The sequence below is a fragment of the Scyliorhinus canicula genome, chromosome 23 (assembly GCF_902713615.1).
Source record: "Scyliorhinus canicula chromosome 23, sScyCan1.1, whole genome shotgun sequence".
NCBI lineage: Eukaryota > Metazoa > Chordata > Chondrichthyes > Carcharhiniformes > Scyliorhinidae > Scyliorhinus > Scyliorhinus canicula.
The window spans coordinates 343,749-366,632 of NC_052168.1; the positions used below are offsets into that span (position 1 = coordinate 343,749).

General features: G+C 45.1%; 1 protein-coding gene across 10 annotated transcripts in view; it reads right to left on the reverse strand.

Moving 5' to 3' along the window:
- LOC119956439 (inositol 1,4,5-triphosphate receptor associated 2-like) overlaps positions 1-22,884 on the reverse strand; it is a 140,966-nt gene that overhangs the window by 6,098 nt on the left and 111,984 nt on the right. For 8 of the 10 annotated variants that reach the window (XM_038783667.1, XM_038783670.1, XM_038783666.1 and 5 more), the window contains 5 exons: positions 20,265-20,403; positions 15,790-15,851; positions 9,208-9,263; positions 2,445-2,516; positions 1,975-2,094 (listed from right to left, as the gene is read on the reverse strand). In XM_038783667.1, coding sequence (XP_038639595.1) covers positions 1,975-2,094; positions 2,445-2,516; positions 9,208-9,263; positions 15,790-15,851; positions 20,265-20,403 — 449 coding nt within the window. Of the gene's footprint in view, positions 1-1,974; positions 2,095-2,444; positions 2,517-9,207; positions 9,264-13,711; positions 14,095-15,789; positions 15,852-20,264; positions 20,404-22,884 lie in introns of those variants that run through there. The other 2 variants (XR_005458638.1, XM_038783671.1) reach the window with 2 other exon arrangements.

Below are 22,884 nucleotides of genomic sequence, written 5' to 3' on the forward strand. Positions count from 1 at the left end.
ACTCAACCACTTCTTCTGCTGTTTACGGTCCCTCCGACTTCGTAGGTCCGTACAATTTTGTATGGGTCCTGTGTACTGCTTTCCAGTTCCACGCTCAAAAGCGTAAAAAAGTCAGGGGAAAAAGTCCAATAGTCCGACCGATACGGGAGCCATCAAATGTGCGACCTACTCCCTCATCGCCGCCACCGGAAGTACTCGTAAACTGTGGCTTTAATCAACTAGAACAGTGCCTGCCTGCGACTGTTCTGTTAGTGGGAGCCGCCTACAGAGCGACTGCTCTTTATACCTCCCCTCAAGGGGTGGAGCCGGGGCGGAGCCCACAGAGGCCCCAACATGCTACATTATATGTAATACCATACAATGGTCCATAAGGTGGAGCCCACATGGGCAACATGTGATAAGCACATGGTGAATTTTTACAGCAATACATTCACCACAGACACACAGCATCTGTACTGACAGCTCCACCTAGCACGGGAACTATCCAAAGGTCAATTCAAACTTGACAGTAGCCGAAAATATTTCAAGGTTATAATCTAATCTTGATGTTCAAATAATGTCTATAAACTACTCAAGAACACTGCTCATTATGTTTGTATTGTTGTCATCACTTCCAGCTAATTGCTCCTCACAGATTTCACTGAGGCATGAAATGTAATGAATATTGTAATTTATATTTAGTATCTTAGTTTAAATTTATGAAGGTGCTGAACAACAAATTCTACTCAAATTTAATGGGCAGCACGGTAGCACAGTGGTTAGCACTGTTGCTTCACAGCTCCAGGGTCCCAGGTTCGATTCCCGGCTTGGGTCACTGTCTGTGTGGAGTCTGCACGTTCTCCCCTTGTCTGCGTGGGTTTCCTCCGGGTGCTCCAATTTCCTCCAACAGTCCAAAGATGTGCCGATTAGGTAGATTGGCTGTGATAAATTGCCCTTAGCGTCCAAAAAGGTTAAGTGGGGGTTACGGGGATAGGGTAGAGACGTGTGCTTGAGTAAGGTGCTTTTTTTAAGGGCCGGTGCAGACTCGATGGGCCGAATGTCATCCTTCTCCACTGTAAATTCTATGATTAACCTATGAATGCTGCAATGGGCCAACTAGTCTTCCTTTAAATGCAAATGACAATGATGACAAATAACAACATCTCAACCTAAGCAACGCTATTATAACAATATCAGATAAGTCTGAAACTATTTTTTTTTAATTGAACACGCCAAAGGTTGTAGAGCTAACTCCAGAAACCATGGTGTGCAGAATATATGAGGGTCTATAAAAGGCCAGAGTGCAAAATGTTTGCGGGTTAATGAACCATCACTATAATAATGGGATAAAGATCATATCACTCCATCCAAATTGATCAAGATATCAGGGCAGAACTGGCAAAATAGCGAGCTGGGTTCAACAAGGCCAAGGCAGAGTTCTACAAGAGCAAGGTGCGGTTTGGAGTGATGTACCTGGCTCGAATGTGGGTCACATTCAAGGACAGAGACCATTATGGCAGCATGGTAGCATTGTGGATAGCACAATCGCTTCACAGCTCCAGGGTCCCAGGTTTGATTCCGGCTTGGGTCACTGTCTGTGTGGAGTCTGCACATCCTCCCCGTGTGTGCGTGGGTTTCCTCCGGGTGCTCCGGTTTCCTCCCACAGTCCAAAGATGTGCAGGTTAGGTGGATTGGCCATGCTAAATTGCCCATAGTGTCCAAAATTGCCCTTAGTGTTGAGTGGGGTTACTGGGCTATGGGGATAGGGCGGAGGTGTTAACCTTGGGTAGGGTGCTCTTTCCAGGAGCCGGTACAGACTCGATGGGCCGAATGGCCTCCTTCTGTACTGTAAATTCTATGAAATTATTTTAATATGCCGGAGGAGGCGAATGACATTGTGAGGAAAAATTGACTTTTTGAGTTTTGGATCTCCTTTTTGAGATTATGTCAGAGATTTTGGGTGTCAGGCAGCAATCTTTGGGGTGTCAGACTCACCGGTGCTCCTGGAGGGGAGGAAGGCTGATGTCCTGGCCTTTGCCTCTCTGATGGCCCGGAGGTGAGTCATGCCTGGATGGAGGTCGTCGGTGCAACCCAAGGCCTTGGTTGTCAGCGTCTCTGAGACCGGAAAAGATTAATTATGTCATTAGAGTGCCAGAGGAAGGGTTCTATTCCAGGTGGATGCCGTCCATCAACTTTTTTAAGCAACTAGGGGAGGTTGTTTAGGAGGGGGGGGTGGGATTTGGGTAATTTTCTAAAAATAATAAATTGCTTGCATTAAAGGTTTTGCATGTGATAATTTGAAAAATAAAAATTTTTTTTTTTAAAAGAAACAACAATGTTTCTCTCTCCAGATGCTGCCAGACCTGCTCATTTTTTGATTATTTTCAGTTTTTATTTCTGATTTCCAGCATCCTCAGTATTTTGCTTTTATTTTAAAGTAGTAAAAACTGCCAATGCATTCTCACCGAAGAGCCCTTGTTTGGTTGGTACGGTAATGCCTAGACATTGGATGCTGTTCCAGTAAAGCCACTTGCATCCTGAAAAAAAAGAACAGGGAATATTTTGATACAATCCAACATAAGACCATAAGACATAGGAATGGAAATAAGGCCATTCGGCCCATCGAGTCCACTCCGCCATTCAATCATGGCTGATGGGCATTTCAACTCCACCTACCAGCATTCTCCCCGTAGCCCTTAATTTCTCGCGACATCAAGAATTTATCTATCTCTGCCTTGAAGCCATTTAGCGTCCCGGCCTCCACTGCACTCCGCGGCAATAAATTCCACAGGCCCACCACTCTCTGGCTGAAGAATTGTCTCCGCATTTCTGTTCTGAATTTACCCCCTCTAATTCTAAGGCTGTGCCCACGGGTCCTCGTCTCCTCGCCTAACGGAAACAGTTTCTTTGCGTCCACCCTTTCTAAGCCATGTATTATCTTGTAAGTTTCAACATATTCATAGATTCACATTTGACAGCAATCTTCCAGCATCTTTCTTATACTGACCCCCTCCCAACATTTGGAAATTGTTTTATGGCACTTTGCATTCTTCTATGGATACTAGTACAACCAAACCATATCATAGGAGCACAGGACTCGGAGTGGGCCATTTAGCCCTTCAAGCCTGCTCCACCATTCATTCAATCAGATCATGCCTGATCTGGTTGTGGTCTCCGCTCCACCTTCTGTCTGCCCCCATAACAAACATCTCACTCTGCCTCAAATAAATTCAAAGAGCCAGCCTCCACTACCTTCTGGGAAAGAGAATTGCACACACCAATGACCCTTTGGGAGAAATGGTTTCTCTTCATCGGCTTTAAAAGGAAGGCCTCTTATTTTTAAATTATGGTCCCTGGTTTTAGTCTCCCCATAAGAGGAAACATTCTCTGGGTATCCACCCTGTCACATTTCAAATGCACTGCTACTAAATTCCATCTGCTCATGTCACAGGGAGAGCATGCGGACTCCGCAGAGACAGTGTCCCAAGCCGGGAATCGAACCTGGACCCTGGCACTGTGAGGCTACAATGCTAACAGCGCTACTATGTCTGTCAACTCAAGTTTTTGTATGATGTTAGGCATGAGGTATGGATTGTTCCTATGAACATTGACAGCATTTTTCTTTTTGGATCAGTCCAACACCTTTCCCAACACTGGATCGGTTTTTGTGTTTCTTTGAACTTGAGATGAAGTTACAAGTGCATTATACACGAGGCGTCAGAATTCTCAGTTTGGGAGACCATGTTCTCCTGTTGAAGATGAATTTCCTCTTATTTGCGTTTGTGATTCACTATGCCTTGCCATGCAAATGTATGCATGGTAGGGATTGCAAGGGATTTCATTACAAAGTGCTTTCTGCAGAGAAAAAGAATAAGTTGATGTGGTCCAAGAGCTGTCAATTTTAGCTAGATGTTTATAAACTTTGCACTAAGTCTCACAGGAGGCTACTTCAAATCCACTGAAGTGTGAAGGGAATATATATTAAATAATCCAGACAGCTGGTGCCTGCACGCTGTCAATCATAGCCTAGTAAAATCTATTTCACATTGTTATGAATGAAAACCTTGCAGATAAAAGATTTTTTAAAAATTAATTTACAGGATGTGGGCATCGCTGGTTAGGCCAGCATTTATTGCCCAGCCCTAGTTGCTCTTCAAGGTGGTGTTGAGTTGGCTTCTTGAACCACTGCAGTCCCTGAAGTGTAGGTACACCCACTGTGCTTCTATGAAGGGAGTTCCAGGATTTTGACCCAGCGACAGTGAAGGAACGGCCGATATATTTTCAAGTCAGGGCGGTGAGTGACTTGGACGGGAACCTCCAGGTGGTGGAGATCCAAGGTATCTGCTGCTCTTGTCCTTCTAGATGGTAGCGGTCGTGGATTTTAAAGGTGCTGTCTAGGGAGTCTTGGATGAGTTCCTGCAGTGCATCTTGTAGATGATACACACGACTGACACTGTTCATCGGTGGAGGAGGGTTTGAATGTTAGTGGAAGGAGGAGCAATCAAGCTGGCCATTTTGTCCTGGTTGGTGTTGAGCTTCTTGAGTGTTGTTGGAGCTGCACTCATCCAGGCAAGTGGAGAGTATTCCATCACATTCTTGACTTGTGCCTTGTAGATGATGATGGGGGGGGTCAGGAGGTGAGTTACTCTCCGCAGGATTCCCAGCCTTTGACCTGCCCTGGTAGCCACAGTATTAATGTGGCTGGGTCCAGTTCAGTTTCTGATCAATGGTAACCCCCAGGATGTTGATTGTGGGGGATTCAGCGATGGTAATGCCATTGAATGTCAAGGGACGATGGTTAGATCCTCTCCTGTAGGAGATGGTTATTGCCTGGAACTTGTGTGGTGTGAATGTAACTTGCCACTTATCAGGGTCAAGTCTGGATATTGTCCATGTTTTGCTGCATTTGGACATGGATTGCTTCATTATATGAGGAATTTCAAATGGTGTTGAACATTGTGCAGTCATCCACAAACATCCCCACTTCAGATCTTATGATGGACGCGAGGTCATTGATGAAGCAGCTGAAGATGGTTGGGCCTAGGACACTATTTTGAGGAACTCCTGCAGTGATGTCCTGGAGCTGAGATGATTGACCTCCAACCACCACAACCATCTTCCTTTGTGCCAGATATGACTTCAACCAGCAGAAAGTTTTCCCCTGATTCCCATTGACTCCAATTTAGCTAGGGCTCCTTGATGCCACACTCAGTCAAATGCTGCCTTGATGTCCAGGGCAGTCACTCTCACCTCACCTCTGGCATTCAGCCCTTTTGTCCATGTTTGAACCAAGGTTGTAATAAAGTCAGGAGCTGAGTGACCTAGGCGAAACCCAAACTGTGTGTTCGTGAGCAGGTTATTGCCAAGTTAGTGTTGCTTTTTAATATATTTTTATAATCTTTATTGTCACAAGTAGGCTTACATTAACACTGCAATGACATTACTGTGAAAATCCCCCATTTGCCACATTCCAGCACCTGTTGGGGTACACGGAGGGAGAATTTTGAATGTCCAAATTACCTAACAGGACTTCTTTTGAGACTTGTTGGGGGAATCCGGAGCACCAGGAGGAAACCCACGCAGGCACACGGAGAACGTGCAGACTCTGCTCAAACAATGACCCAACCCGGGAATTGAACCTGTGACCCTGGAGCTGTGAAGCAACAGTGCTATCCACTGTGCTACTGTGCCACCCCATTGATAGCACTGTTAATGACTTCTTCCATCAATTTGCTGATGATGGAGAGTAGACTGATCCGGGCTGTAATTGGTTTGGATTTGTCCTGTTTCTTGTGCACACCAGGGCAATTTTCCCCATTGCCGGGTAGATGCCAGTATTGTAGCTGTACTAGAACAGCTTGGCTATGGATGCGGCAAGTTCCGGAGCACAAGTCTTCAGTACTATTGCCGGAATATTGTCTGGGTCCATAGTCTTTGCAGTATTCACTGCCTTCAGCCGTTTCTGGATATTATGTGGAGTGAATCGTATTGGCTGAAGACCTGTGATGCTGGGAACCCCTGGAGGATACAAAAGAGGATGCAGGACATTTCAGAACTATTGAATGTTAAATAGTCAATAGATCACTCTGGGATAATGTGCACTCTACAAAATGCATTAATGAAAAAGAACATGGGCGAGATTCTCCGACCCCCCACAGGGTCGGAGAATCTCCGGGACCGTCGAAAATCCTGCCCCCGCCTTGGCCGGAATTCTCCGCCACCCGGGAATTGGCGGGGGCGGGAATGGCGCCGCGCCGATCGGTGAGCCCCCTGCGGCGATTCTCCGGCCCGCGATGGGCGGAAGTCCCGCCGCTGAGAGGCCTCTCCCGCCGCCATGGTTTCAACCACCTCTGGTGGCGGCGGGATTAGCGGTGCGAGCGGGCCCCCGGGGTGGGTGCGGGGCGATTGGACCCCGGGGGGTGCCCCCACGGTAGCCTGGCCCGCGATCGGGGCTCACTGATCGGTGGGCGGGCCAGTGCCATGGGGCACTCTTTTTCTTCCGCCGCCTCCACGGCCTCCACCATGGCGGAGGTGGAGGAGAACCCCTCTACCGCGCATGCGCCGGTGGTGACGTCAGCGGCAGCTGACGCACCGGCGAAGGCCTTTCGGCCAGCCCCGACGCCGGCGGGCGGGCGTTAAATGCCGTTGGCGCCGGTTTTGGCTCCAGTCGGTGTGGCGCCAACCACTCCGCCGCGGGCCTAGCCCCCAAAGGTGCAGAGAATTTGCACCTTTGGGGAGGCCTGACGCCGGAGTGGTTGGCGCCACTCCGCCCCGCCGGGACCCCCCGCCCCACCGGGTAGGGGAGAATCCCGGCCCATGTGTGCGAACTAACTTTTAAAAAAAGTCCGTTCTGTGCAGCATTAGAGGGGTCGTTCCAACGCTACCCACCGGTGAGCGGAGCTCCTCAATGCAGGAAGCGATCCTTACGTTATTTTTAAATGTTCCGACACTGAACAACCTTAAGCCCAAACTCACAGTAAGAGGGTCCCAAGCTCCCCCGCAACCTCCCACACCTGCACAGGGCACCCCCGGGCTGATCATCGCTGCGCAGAAATTGCCACCGTGGCACCATGGCAGTGAAGACTGATACCTTGGTAGTGTTCCAGCTTGTTGGCATACAGGTGGCACTGCCCGGCTGGCATTGCTAAGGTCCCAGGTTGCACCAGCAGCACCAGGGTAGCACCCTGCCCAAAGCACCTTGGGCCTCCAATCCTTTGGGAGATCCCCATGAATGCCGTTCCGTCTGGTCCCTGTTTGTGGAGATCAGTACAGAACGACGCTCAACCGAGATCTGCAAGGCGAAGGGGATAGATCCCAACACCTTGGTGACCTCAGAGAACTACATATTAGAATGAGACTAGCTGTCTTCTGTCTTCACTGCTTTCCAGTCCTGGCAGTGGGGCCCACGGCACTCTCAATCTCTGTCACCTGTGCCCAGGTGGTGGGTGGCAGCCTCCTCCAAGACGTCCAGCAGTGCCTCAAACTCTGCACCTGTGAACCAGGGTGCCGCTCTCCATGCTGCCATCTTCTTGTGTGGGAGGAATAGATTGCGAATTGGACATGGTTTTTCATCGGAATCAATTGAGTTTCATGTGATGCAAGACCATTAAAGGATTACAAATTGCTCTGGAACAACGCCAATTTAGTTGTCGTAGAAGTCCACCTATTCAGTCCCGGTGTCAACACTTAGTTTCTGAAACAGTGAATCCTGCTCTTCATCTTTATTCCTTTGTTCCACTTAGGGGTCAGGAACTGTTAACTATCAAGGAGTGTGTAAGAACCCTTGATTTACTTAAGAGTTTAAAGAAGAAGCAGATGAGATCATGTTAGTTTTAAGTCAGTGTGAATAAAGGTCTGTGGAGAAGACTTGGGTTTCTGTCTGCTGATCACTTATCAGCTATTAGAGTTTAACAGTCAGTATAAGTTACTGATATGCAGTGAACCCAAGTGGTCACAAAAAAGAGCCAGGTTGGATATTTTTAGTAAGGAGACTCCAAAGTTGTGAAATAAATATACACCATTAAAAAGATGACTACTTAAATTTTTTGGGTACTGTCAGTGAAGACTAGAAACAAACAGAAATTGAAACAGTTGACATATTACAAAGAACAATGCAACACAGGAACCTGAGGGTTTTGGCCAAGGGTGGTTTCATGACCGGTACAGGCTTGTAGGGCTGAAGGGCCTGTTTCTGCCTGAACATCGAATTCAACAACTTCAGATGATCAGCCCCACCTCGGCCCATTTGTTTTCATTTCATTTTAACTGTCTTTTACCATTTCTTTCTTTCTTAATATACATTTAATTCCCCCCCCCCCCCCCCCCCCCCAATCTTATCCACCTTTCCTGCATCTTTCTCCTCTTTGCTTCCCCCTTTCCCTCCCCCCACACCTACAGTTCATCCTCTGATGTTAGTTTCCCTGCTGTTTGACCTTTCACATCTTTTGTCCTCTCTGGGGACTGCCATTGACAATCTTTTCCTTAGTATCTGTGGCCATTAGCACCCAGTTTCCCTGGGTTTCTGTGGCTATGAATCATCTTTCATTCTCACTCCACAGTATAAATATTTCTCACTCTGTCTGTTAGAGTCATCGGACTCGAAACGTTAGCTCTTTTCTCTCCCTACAAATGCTGCCAGACTTGCTGCGATTTTCTAGCATTTTCCCTTTCATTTCAGATTCCAGCATCCACAGTAATTTGCTTTCATCTAATGTTTAGATACATGCAGGTTCGAGACTTTGCCAGAAAGGAGATACAGAACTTCCCGGTGGAAGGGGGACAGGAAAAGGGGGTAGTGTCAGCGGTTTACGGAGCTATTTTGGAAGAGGAGAAGGCACCATTGGAAGGGATCAAAGCAAAATGGGAGGAAAAGTTAGGACAGGATATGAAGGAGGGGTTCTGGTGTGAAGTGCTCCGGAGATGAATGCCTCCACCTCGTGCGCGAGGTTGGGTCTGATATAGTTGAAGGTGGTATACAGAGCACACCTCACAAGGGCGAGGATGAGCCGATTCTTTGAAGGAGTAGAAGATGTGTGTGAACGTTTTGTTATTTATTTATGTGAACATGCGGGCTAACATTTGGGGTTTGGTGGGAGGATGGGATCGTTGTTATTGATATGGGGATTGACATATTTGTTACTGATTATTGTTTATTGTTGGTGGGTGTAAATTTGGGAGAAAATGTGAAAAAGGAGGAGAATAATGAAATATTTTTTTAAAAACACTTACTGTTCAGCTGGTCCCATCACTGCTGAGTCTGATTGCACCACATTCCATTTGATATACTATTAAATTAAAATGAAAAATTCAGTTTAAAATAGTAAATGGAATATGCATTGCTCGATGTTACAAATACTTGTGAGTGATGACAAGGTAATGCTCTAAGTGTGGGTTTCACATCACTTTATATTCTTCAGTTTGTCATCTGAACCACAAGATTAAAACCTTGATATAATTTCAGTCAATTTTCATGGGAGTGATTTTATACCCACCTCTTCTGAAAGCGATTACTTTTTACCATTTAACTCTACATACAGGTACTTGCAGGACTTCTGCACCTCATCACGGTAATTATTCATCATGTGTACACCCAGACAGCAATGGTGACTGCCAGTTCACCTTAGAGGTGAATTGTCCATTGTTAGTCTTCACATACAACCACTTCAAACCAAATCCTACAAACGCAGAAACATACAGGACCAGAAAAGGCAATTGCAATCTATGTGGCCGGATAATCCATGGATAATGATCAGAAGAGTCATAGAGGTTTACAGCATGAAAACAGGCCCTTCAGCCCAACTTGTCCATGCCGCCCAGTTTTACCACTAAGCTAGTCTCAATTGCCCGCATTTGCCCCATAACCCTTGATACCCAGCTTTCCCATATAACTATCTAAATGCTTTTTAAAAGACAAAATTGTACCAGCCTCTACTAGTGCCTCTGGCAGCTCGTTCCAGACACTCACCACCCTCTGTGTGAAAAACTGCCCCTCTGGGTCCTTTTGTATCTCTCCCCTCGCACCTTAAACCTATGCCCTCTAGTTTTAGACTTCCCTACCTTTCCAAAAAGATATTGACTATCTACCTTCTCTATGCCCCTCATTATTTTATAGACCTTTATAAGATCACCCCTAAGCCTCCAATATTCAAGGGAAAAAAGTCCCTCTATCCAGATTCTCTTTATAACACAATCAATCTGGAATGGGAACCTTTCCTGATTTTATTCCTTTCTCAGCCCAGTGCCACTAAAGTAAATGTATAATCCTAACTGCTTCCCACACTGAGATCAATGAGTGATATTATTCAGTTCGGAAGCATTTGAGGGAGAAAGTAATAGATGGTTACAATGGCAGATTTAAATGAGATAATGTGAGAGGAGGTTTTTTTTTTAATCGTTCATGGTACGTGGGCATCGCTGTGCCAGCATTTATTGCCCATCCCTAATTGCCCTTGAGGGGGCAGTTAAGAGTCACCACTTTGCTGTGGGTCTGGAGTCACATGACCAGATAAGGACAGCATATTTCCTTTCCTGATGGACATTAGTGAACCTGTTGGGTTTTCATGACACTCGCCAATGGTTTCATGGTCATCATTAGACTTATAATTCCAGCTTTTTATTGAATTCAAATTTCACCACCTGCAGGGGCGGATTTGAACCTGGATCCCCAGAGCATTACTCTGAATCTCTGGTTTATTAGTCCAGCGACAATATTGCCATGTCACCGCCTTACATGGCTGATAAACACTGGTATGGACAGGCTGGACCGAACGGCTCGTTTCTGTGCACTATATCCTATTTAGTCTCTGTTTTGCTGGCAGTAGCCCTCAGTTTGGATGGGACCATCCAGTACCTTGGTGTTCTTGACATATATTGCCACAAAGAGTTAATGGATACAAATGAGAATAATTATTGCAGACATGTTAAATTGTGATCAACTGATGACTAGGAAAGAATTTGACTCATTATGTAGTACATTATAGCTCAGCCAATGTATATTATAGTTCAGCCAATGTATTTTAAAAGTCTCTACGGGCAAGGAACATCATTTTGAACCCCCTTCTCCTCCAGAATGGGGACAAGGAGAGATGGCGATACAGTGGTCACTGGGCTCATAATCCAAGAGGCTCAAGCTAATGTTGGTGGAATTTAAATTCGATTAATAAATTTGGAATATAAAACTAGTCCCAGTAATGGTTACCATGACAACTATCAGCGATTATTGTGAAAACCCATCTGATTCAACAATGCCCATGAGGGGAGGAACTCTGCCGTCCTTACCTGGTCTGACCAACATGTACTCCAGACCCACAGCAACGTGGCTGACTTGGAAATGATCTGGCAAGACACACAGTTCAAGGACAATTAGGGATGGCTAACAATGCTGGTGACATTCACATCCCACGGAATAATTTTTTTAATGTTTTCTTTCAGGATTAGGGAACAAGCTGGAGAGAAGGAAATGACTTTCAGCATAAATCATTTTGAATTCTATGTATGGTTAACTGAAGGACTCTATCAACATTGTTGGATTTCTGGTATAGCTAATCTGAGGAGAGAGAGACAATTTTAGACACAATTCCATAATAAAGAATACCAGACCCAGGAGAGCTCTGACCAGGTACGGTTATGCTTGAGATGCCTGTGTTGAAGGGGACTTCAAGTAATTGTGTTCATTGATTAATTATTTAATGTATCCACTATTTAAGATATTGTAGTCATTGTAGTTCACGTTCTTTGATTTTTGTGTCATAAAATGATTTTGTATGAACCGTAAGCCTTGTGGCTTCATGCCTTTGATAAATAACTGTTTTTTTCAGATTCTAAATAAAAAGTAAAAAAGTTATGGGTCTCTACCAAGATCTTAACACTGGTGAAAATACAATACATAACTCCTTGCATGTCAAACAATGGGAGCAACATGCAATAGATCGAAGTGATCCCTGCAATCCTGCTGCATCCAGTTGTGAATGGTAATGGATACTTTAATAACTAACCAGAGCAGGGGCTCCACATGAAGGGGAAGCCCAGCACATCAGTACAAAAGACAAGGCTGAAGCATTTGCAACCAGCTTCAGCCAGGAGTGCTGACTGGATGATTCATCTTGGCCTCCTCCTGAGGTCCTCAGCTTCACAGTTTGTCAGTCTTCAGCCAATTCAATACGCTCCACTTGATATCAAGAGATGGCTGAAGGCACTGGATGCAGCAAAGACTACGGGCCCTGACAGCATTCTGGCAGTAATCCTGAAGATTTGTGCTCCAGAACGAATCCCATCTGTGGCCAAGCTGTTTCAATACAGCTACAATACTGACATATTGATACTGGCACATACCCGATACCAGCATATACCCGTTACTGGCATATACCCGACAATGTGGAATATAGCACATATATGTCCTGTCCATAAAAAGGACAAATCCAACCTGGCCAATTACCACCCCTCTTAATTATCTACAAATTTATGGAAGGCATCATGACATTGCTATCAAGTGACACTTATACAACAATAATCTGCTCACAGATACTCAGTTTGGGTTCCACCGGGTCACTCTGCTCCTGATCACATTTCTGCCATCTCCAAACACGGGGAAAAGAGCTAACAAGAGGTGAGATTACGCACTGCCCTGGATATCAATGCAGCATGTGACCGAGTGTGGCATCAAGGAGCAAAACTATAGTCAATGGGAATCTGTGGGAAAACTCTCCACTGGTTGAAGTAATACGTAGCATAAAGGAAGATGGTTATGGTTGTTGGAGGTCAATCACCTCAGTCCTTGCTGCAGGAGTTCCTCAGGGGAGTGTCCTCGGTCCAAACATTTTCAGCTGCTTCATCACCAACTTCCTTCCATCATAAGGTCAGAGGGGGAGATGCTTGCTGATGATTGCACAATGTTCAGTATCATTTGCAACTCCTCAGATACTGAAGCAGTTCGTGTCCATATACAACAAGACCTGGACATTGAAACTTGGGCATATATCGGCAAGTAATATTCATGCCACACAGTGCCAGGCAATAACCATCTCCAACAAGAGAGAATCAAACTATCTTCCTGTGACATTCAATACGTTATCATTAAACCCCCACTATCAACACCCTGGGGCTGGATTTAAACCAAAAACTTAAATGGACCAGCCATATAATAATACTGTAGTTACAGGAACAGGTCAGAGACTGGGACCTCTGCAGCAACTAGCTCAATTCCTGACTCTCCAAGTCAAGAGTGTGGTGGAATACGCTTGCCTGGATGTGTGCAACTCCAATACTAAAGCAGCTCAAAACCATCCAAGAGGAAGCTGTTCACCTGCATCACCTTAAATATTTGCTCCCTCTACCACCAGGGCATAATGGCAGTAGTGTGTACTATATTGAAGAAACACTGCAGCACTCATTATAGATCCTTCGACAGAACCTTCAAACTTGTCACCTCTACCACCTAGATGCACAAGGGCAGTAGATGCATGGAAACACCAGCACCTGCCAGTTCCCCTCCAAGCCACACATCACCCTGATTTGTAACTACATCATTTTTCCTTCAATGTCGCTAAGTCAAAGTCTGGAATTCCCTACCAACAGAACTGTGTGTTTACCTACATCACATGGACTGCAGCGATTCAGGAAGGTGAGTAAGCACCACCTTCTCAAGGGCAATTAGGAACTAACAACAAATGCTGCCTTGCTAGTGATGCCCACATCTCATGGAAGAAAAAAGAAGAAATATTAAAAAGATACTCACCTTGGGCGGCGCAGTGGCGCAAAAGTGGTTAGCACTGCTGCATCACGGCACCGAGGACCCGGTGTTCGATCCCGGCCTTGGGTCACTGTCCGTATGGAGTTTGCGCATTCTCTCCATGTCTGCGCGGGACCTCATTATCATTCTTGTTCCATTTACTGCCCAGCAGCTGGCCAGATTAACAGCCTGGGAGGAAAACCAGTAGCAGCAAGCTACAACCAGAAACCCTTGACGATCGGGACTTGAAGCAAAAATTGGGTAGTCAGCAAATCCAGCAGTGGGGAGGGAAGAGTAGCAGACAAGCAGTGCTGCATAAAGCATCTACTTTGTAGAGCCAGCTATTCCCATCTCGCCTTTAGTGCCAGCTTTTCCGATCTCTTGGAAATCTGAAAAGCAACAATGAATTTGATGTCAGGCTGCCAATGACTGTATGAGAGCCGAATGTAAGTATGTCAATGAATGTCCCATCATATGAAGGTTGGAATATACCGTATCGAAGAGCAAATACTGACTTTTAAAGCATATAAGAGAAATTCTATGAAACAGACTGATAATCTAACAAGTGAATTGAAAGAGTCCAAGGAGCAGTCAGTGACAATGGAAGAAAGATTCCAAACAGAACTTAATGCCCAGGTTACTTTGTCAAACTTATATGACTGCCGCAGATATCCCTGAAAACATCTCAATTTAGGAGACTAGATCCGGAGTTAAATGAAATGATAGATGAAATCAAAAAGCAACTGGATAAGAAGTACTCAAAAATGTTGGTAAAATAGTTAAACAAGTTGGAACAACAGTTCCATTTTTGAAACATAAACTTCCACATACATTGCGATGACCCATACAACAACGCAAGCGCAAAAAGAGACAAGGCGATTACTACAATGGCCGACCACTCCTCAAGAAAGGAGCTAGCATAGCTACCACCAACCAGTACAACAGCCACACCAACCAAGTGCAGTACAACATGAAAGAATGGAAGAAAAGGATGAAAACATACCCAGATACCAGAACAACCTCCAAACCTACAGAAAATAAAGCAGCGACAGAGCCTCCTCCTCCAACAGGAGAGCAAGAGATATGAAAGGGTTTACAGGCCTCCAGACCACCTAAACCTTTGAATTCAACAACTTGAAGGGGAAAATGGGGTAATGATAATGTAGGAATGACAATGTAAAATGTATGATGGTAATAACAATGTGAAACATAACGTAAACCATTATCACTTAAAATATACTGGATAAAGACGGGGGGGGGGGAGGTGTAGTACAAGGGCTTGCCACATACAAGGTCAATATATAGGGACTGGGTACTGCCAGACAGAGATGTGTGAGAGCACATGATCCGCACCCAGGGTCAGTCGAGTGCTGGACAGAGTTGTAAGTACCAGCCAGTATGGAAACAGCTTGTACTCTTTATGCGTACGGCGACAACCTGCAGCAGTCGCACCATACAATATGGCGCCGGCCGTGCACGGACCCGACCCCCCCCAAAGGCTACCCCATGGCCACCCCCACCAGTCCCCCAGCCCTCGTGGAAGCCCCCCTCCTCCCCGGGCCAGGGGCACGGTCCGGTGTGGCGTCGCTGTACACAGTCCGCAGCCACCACGCTGGTTTCCCGACCGCTGAGACTACACGTATCCCGCACCGTCGGGAACTCGGCCCATTGGGGGCAGAGCTTTGCGGGAGGGCCTGCCGATGACGCACCAACACTGCTGCAGCGGCACCAAAGCGATTACACCATTTTCAAGGGGGCAGAGCATGGCTGACCGGTGTCAAACTGCCACCAGCCCCGATTTGGGCGTCGGAGCTCCTCTCCACCCGAGCGGCGATTACACATCAGCGTCGGGCAATGGAGAATCCCAACCCTTGTGTTTTGTTAAAGGAATCAATGCTGAGTAAACAGTAAACATAAGGTAAATGTCACCCCTTTCTAGCTTAAAACCACTGAATCCAGTTGTAGCACTACTGCATTGAATTAAATTAGCAAACTCAGCATAAAGAAGGAATCAATCCTGGGCTTCTCTAATCTGCATGAAATTTAGTAGGATTTAAAGAGCTGGGATTTATGTTTTTACTTACACTATTGTCCGTACTCTTTTTGTTTCTCAAAAACAATTCTTCACAAAGTAGCTCCATCTGTCCTGCAAGACATGAAAAGTAGAAGTATAAGCATTGGAAAAATAAGGTAAAAATGATGAATATTTGCATTTTCCCTTTAAAATCTTGAATAAATACATTAGGTTTTGTTAAACTTATATTGTCGGGTTGTCAGTGATTGTTCCATTGATCACGTTATGAATTAATTGCCAACCTTTCACTGATTATTTCTTTGACAGAGGCATCATTCAGGGGAAAAGCTCGTGTGAAAGCAAGAGTTCCAGTCATCCAGTAATTAATTCTCAGGATAGGGTAACCACAGAGGGACCTGAAATTCACTGTCCATTTGCCTGATAAGATTGTGAGGAGGATGCTTTCTTTGGTCCACTGGTGTCTTTCAAGGCTAATTTCAGAGGGTAAGAGTCAACCACATTGGTGTGGGGGCTGGAGTCACAGAGAGGCTAGATCATCAAAGGAAACTAGGTTTCCTTCCGGAAAAACAAATTGTGGACACATTCTCCCCGTGTCTGCGTGGGTCTCACCCCCACAACCCCAAAGATGTGCAGGGTAGGTGAATTGGCTACGCTAAATTGGAAAAAAAAAAATCAGGTACTCTTAAAAAAAAATTAACTTTAAGTTGGATCATTTTGAAGGCATTTTGCCTTCCGCTCGGAACACCACTGCGGCTAAACACAGGCAGGATGCCCAGGGTCAAGCTCCTGAGATTATCCAGAATGGGCCCCTTGCAAGAAATGAGCTACCATCAGAGGATTCTAGCCCTCACTTTGCACCTAGAAGCACCGGAACATGTGAAAGAAAGCCATATGTAGTTAGGTTAGAAAAAAGTAGGCTGGTAACAAAACAGAATATGCATCAACGTTGTGCTTTTTTTATTCATGGAGTCATACAGAAAAGGGTGCATTTATTTGACTCATTTAATCTAATGATGATTATTAGCACTTGTTTCAGGACAAATAGCACTGATGCACGGCAATGCACTAAGATGGCTACTAGGTACTAGTTCACTTTATTTGAAAGTGGGGGAAATAAAGTTAAGGTCTTGACATTATAAACAGTCTGTTACACAGAAAATCTAAGTGAGATGTGTTCTGTTACCGTTGTGGGAGTGACTGAGGGATCATTATAATGACTCCACAGAGTTTTGAGTCCAACAAAGTTGAGCCTGCCTCTCGACAATCTGAACAGCTGTAGAGGGCCACTACAATGAATAATGTGGCTTTACACACGATAATGTCATCTTCTCACAAAGGTGAGAATTTCAGGTCCCTCCCACCAGTGGAATTTACCAGTCCTGCCGAAGCGAACAGACATTCGAATGGCTCGGCACATGCACCGAGGGGGTCACCTGCCACAGTGGAGTCAGAAAATCTTGGCCCTAACTGCATGTAAAAACTGTGGGTTATAACAGGCTACAACTAGAGTACTTTGGAATCTCTCCTCATCTATCTAGACAGTGACGGTCTCTCCTGAAAACCACAGTGCTTCTCAAAATGACCAGATGGTAAAGCCACACGATTCATCGCAGTAGTCCAATGAATCATTGTCCATGGGAGCTGGGGCCATCTGCTGACTTGATTTTCAAGGAGAGTTGAATTTAGAAACTTGAATCCAACAGGACTGATTCCTACATATCCAACGTTGACAAATACGATGCTTTACCTGCTGTCACACAATCTGCATTCAGAAGGTGGAAGCCTTCAAGTAGTTATCTGCCGTTTGCAAAACAATTTGGTGCGGGAAAGCCAGCACACTTGTAGACCTGCTGTTTCTTTGGCTGAGGCCACAGATATCAGGCAGTAATGTGGAGGATGTGAAACTTCCTTAACTCAGCAGAGGAAGGAAGGAGTATCCTCTCACACATATTTTATGTCCTAATTGGAAGAAGTCTGGATAGGTTTGGAGGCAGACTGGGAACATCAAGCGACCTTTTGGTGAAAGACTGGATCAAGGGTGTGCAGATAGCTATTGTACCCAAGTGCCTCAATGAGAGCAAGCAGGCAGCTTTCTTGATGCAGCATCAGTTTGAAAAAGCCCATAAATACTAGTGGGAGGTAGTGATGTCAAAAACAGCCTGCAATTGATCTTTGAAGTCCCGATAAGGGTATTTGGTGGTTACAGTAATCTGCTGCTGCTGCTATAGCAAAATGACTACGGATAGTAGCATTCAGAATGGAAGGATGTAGTCTCAGTATTCTTTCAGCTTGTCAATCTGTTTGATTGAATTGTCCTCCTGGACCCCTTCTCCAAACTCAATTTAAAAATCACTTTGATGGAGCAGTGAAGGATGAAAATGTCCCAACAAAGCTGAGGAGACCTATCAGCAACAAACCACAACTATCTTTCTTTGATATAGGTCATCACATCAAAAGAAAAGGCAGGATGACTGAGACTAGAAGGAAGTCTAAAGGACATCGGGCATATATGGTGACAAGTACATGCAACAGGTTAGGATCTTGGCAGGACTACAAAGAACAATAGAGCACATGAACAGGCCCTTTGGCCTTCCAAACTGTGCCGATCAGGATGCCACCCTTGGCCAAAACCCTCAGCACTTTCTAGTATCCCAATACATCCATCATATTCATGTATTTGTCAAGGAGCCTTTTGAATGCTGTTTTTGTATCTGCTTCCACAATCTCCCCTGGCAGCGCATTCCAGGCACACTCAACCCTCTGTGTAAATAAACCTGCCTCGTACATCTCCTCTAAACTTTGCCCCATGGACCTTAAACCAATGCCCTTTCATGACTGACCCCTCCACCCTGGGAGAGAGCGCCTGCCCATCCACTCTATCCATGTCCCTCATAACCTTGTTGGTCTCTATCAGGTCGCCCCTCAACCTCCGATGTTCTAATGAAAACGGTCCGAGACTATTCAGCCTCTCCACATAGCTAACACTCTCCAGACCAGGCAACATCCTGGTAAACCTCCTCTACACCCTCTCCAAAACCTCCGTATCCTTCTGGTAGTGTGGCGACCTGAATTGTGCGCAATATTCAAGTGCTGCCGTACCAAGGTTCTATACAACTGTAGCATGATTTGTCAGTTTTTACACATGATGCCCCATCCGACAAAGGCAAACATTCCATGTGCTTTCTTGACGACCTTGTCCACTTCTGTTGCCATTTTCAAAGATCTGTGGACCTGTACACTCAAATCTTTCTGACTTTCTATATTCTTAAGAGTTTACCATTTACTGTATAGTTCCCCTGTATGTTAGACCCATCAAAGTGCAGTATCTCACATTTGTCCGAATTAATGTCCATTTGCCATTTCTCTGCACAAAGCCTCCAACCTATCTATGTCCTGACAATCCTCAACACTATCTGCCACTCCACTAATCTTGGTGTCATCCACGAACTTACAAATCAAACCAGCTACATTTTCCTCCAAATCTTTTATGTATACTGCAAACAACAGAGGCACAGATTCTTGTGGAACACTAGTGGAGAATTATAGTTACAGAGAAAAATTGGATAGGCTGTGGTTGTTTCCTCTGGAAGATTTAATTGAAGTGTACAAAATTTACGAGGCCAAGATAGTGCAGGCAGGAAGGCCCTTTTCCCATTAGCAGAAAGGTCAATAACCAGGGAGTATAGATTCAAAGTAGTTGGTTGAAGGATAAGAGGGAAAGGGACATAAAAGAGGGATTTTTTCCAGCACAGGGTGAGTTATGACATCAGGACATAGAACATAGAACAGTACAGCACAGAACAGGCCCTTCGGCCCTCGATGTTGTGCCGAGCAATGATCACCCTACTTAAACCCACGTAACCCGTATACCCGTAACCCAACAATCCCCCCATTTGAGGTTATGTCAAAGTTCTTTATATTTATCAAAAAAAATAGTTTTCCCAGAAACGATTGCAGGGAAATACTGCTCTCTACCATAATCCAATCTGAAAAACATGGATCTGCCTTCTGTCCTTCAGCCAACTTTTTATCTAAAACTTATCTAATCTAAAACAACCCTTTTGTAATAAGTCTTTAAGGGGGCACTTTGTCAAACACCTCCTAAAATTCATATAAACAACTTCCCTGCATTGGAACATAGGAATTAGAAGTAGAAGTAGGCAATTCAGCCCTTCGAGCCTGCTCCTCCATCCAATCAGATTATGGCTGATCTCTTCCTGGTCCCAAATCCACCTCCCTACCTATTCCCCATATCCCTTCAACCCATTTTTTAAAATCATAAACATATCTATCTCCTTCTTGAAAGCATTTAATGACTCTGATTCCATCGCACTAGGAGGTGGTGAGTTCCACAAATTCAACACCCTCTGCGAGAAGTAGTTCCTCCTCATCTCAGTCCCTTATATGCTTCTGGTCCCTTCACATAAACTGCCACTCTATTCTCATGTTCTCTCTCTCTGCCAGTATTCTTCATGAGATAGTATCATGCATAACTCTTCATTGAATTATATACATTTTGCTGACCTGTGTCGTGATTCGAACTCTGACAAAATCTTTGAAATTGCACAGGCATTGAACTGGTGGCACATTTTGTCTTATTCACTTTCTGACTGGATTCATCTACATGAAGAGTGCAATGCTTTGGAGACATCTGAAACTCGAACTATAGCAAGAAAAACATAGTTAGCTAGCAGGACCAGTTTTAGCAACCAACAGAAATTATTAATAACACCATTCACACAAATGTAGCTTTTGTTATTTAAAAGACTTGGAAGAGAAAATTTGTTTGTGTAACGCAGCTTCAATTCCAATTTTATGGGTCAGACAGAACTGCACACCACTACCTGCTCGGCCCACATTATTCCCTCATTGGTGCCATGCATGAATCAGCCTGCGGCACTGTTTGGCCCTGGAGAATGGACGTGGTCCTATATTCCAGACCTTAAGGCCTAAGCAGCTGAAGGCACAGCCCACAGCCGCCAATGGTGAAACAATTAAAACAGGGGATACAAAAGAGGCCAAACTTGGAGAATCTTCGAGGAGGTTGAAGGAGATTGCAGTGATAAAGAAATATGAGGTATGGAGAAATTTGAACAGAGGATGAGAATTTTAAAAATCAAGGTGTGCAAGACCATAGGCAAATGTAGGTCAAGCTCAACATCAGAAGGGGCAGCATGTTGCCTCATGGTGCCAAGGAGCCTGGTTCGATCCCGGCTCCGGGCCACTGTCCATGTGGAGTTTGCTCATTCTGCCTGTTTCTGTGTGGGTTTCACCCCAACAAACTCAAAGATGTGGAGGGAAGATAGATTAGTCATGCTAAATTGCCCCTTAATTGTAAAAAAAAGAGATCTGGGCACTTTAAATTTAAAAAAAGTAACATCAGAGGTTCAATCTTAAAATCAGAGGCTCAATCTTAATGAGTCATCCATGAACGCCTTTCACTTGATATTTATTTTAATGGTGGGATGCCACAGGGAGGTGGGAAAGGTTTAAAACTATAGCTTGCAGTGGAGAAGCAGGGTTATCTTTGAATTCCTGGAATAGTGAGCACTTTTGGCAAAGGAAAAATCTGATACTGCCTTATGTGGTGTTCCCTGATCTGATGACAAATAGCTAAACTAGCTGATCGCAAGAACATTCAAGCCATTTAGTTCAAGCCTGTTGTACCATTAAATGAGAGGCAGGGTGATTTGAATACAAACTAACGCCACATACTTCTCTGTCTCATGTCTCTTTGTATCTATGGTTTATAAATATCCATCATCTCAGATTTAACATTAATAATTGACCTCACATCAATTGCCATTTGCTGAATAGAGTTCCAAACATCACTTTTGAAAGGTCTGGATGTAATTGCAAATACAAACTCGTGCTGGATTATTTGTGACCCTCACAAAACTGGCGACGAGGGTTAAAGTGGGTAGCTGTCTATGCTGCTGAAGCCACCTCTCTGGATTTTTGTTGGATACAAGTTGGAAGTTTTTTTTTCTGTTGCACCATGCCTCTTTATGGATGGTTGGATGTCTTTGATGCTGCGCTGGAAAGTTGGAACCAGTACACACAACGGATACGTTACTATTTCCGATCAAATAACATCACCGGAAACAAGCGGCAGGTTTGTTTTTGCTCACCACCTGTGGTCCTCATACAACGCCTGGACCAAAGGGGCACGAAGGCACAGTTGGTGACATATACGAGAAAGCCATTGTCCATCACTGGAACAACAATGACTCCGGTTACCTACAGACAGTAATCAGTTTGCCTGCCACTGCTTGTGCATAAGGGGCCCGGATCCAGTCTGTTGGGCCATGACTAGTTACAGAGATTCACCTAGACTGGCAGCAATTTTCTGAAAGGGGACACATGGGTTTTATAAGGTCTTGGGAAAATACCCAGAGGTTTTCCAAGATGGTTTGGAGAAAATAAAGGGAGCCATGGCCAAAGCTTACGTGGACCCAGAAGCCCAACCCAAGTATTTTAGGACCCGCCCAGTTCCACACATCCTACTGTTAGAAGTGGATGAGAAGCACTGCTGGCTGGAAAACCTGGGGATTATTTCGCTAGCTCAGTTCGTCAATGGCATGATCCATAGTCCCAGCTGGGACTTATGTGCGATATGCCGCATTGCAGCCTTTACTTGTGTTTGGCTAATAAACCTTTGCTTGTGTAACCTTCTTGGGACTCCAGAAGATTTTACAGCTAAGAATGAAAAAACAACCCCACAACCAAATTACCTGTCCTAGGACAATGAACAAAACAGAAATTGCACAGGCATGTGTGTGCAAGGCTCCTGCCAAAAAGGACAAGACATGTGTTAGGGTTTCATGGAGAATGGATTGCAAGGGAGATGCAGGAAGGTTGGGTGTTTTTGGCCTTTAGGAGATTGGGTTTGATGTGAAGAGTCATAAACCGGAGTGATGCCAGGAGCACAGAGGTGGTGACTCACCCGAGCTGCCCTATGTTCATCTTCTTCCTGCATTGCGTGCCGGTCCTCCTGGTGAGGCTGCCAGCACTGACAGCTTCTGCCACCTCATTCCAGTCACTGTTGAGAAAGGCTTGAATCTCCGTCCTATCCTGGGGAAGAGGGTGTCCTTCCTCTCCTCAGTGGCATCCAGCATTCTATCTATCTAGGGGCTGTTTAGCA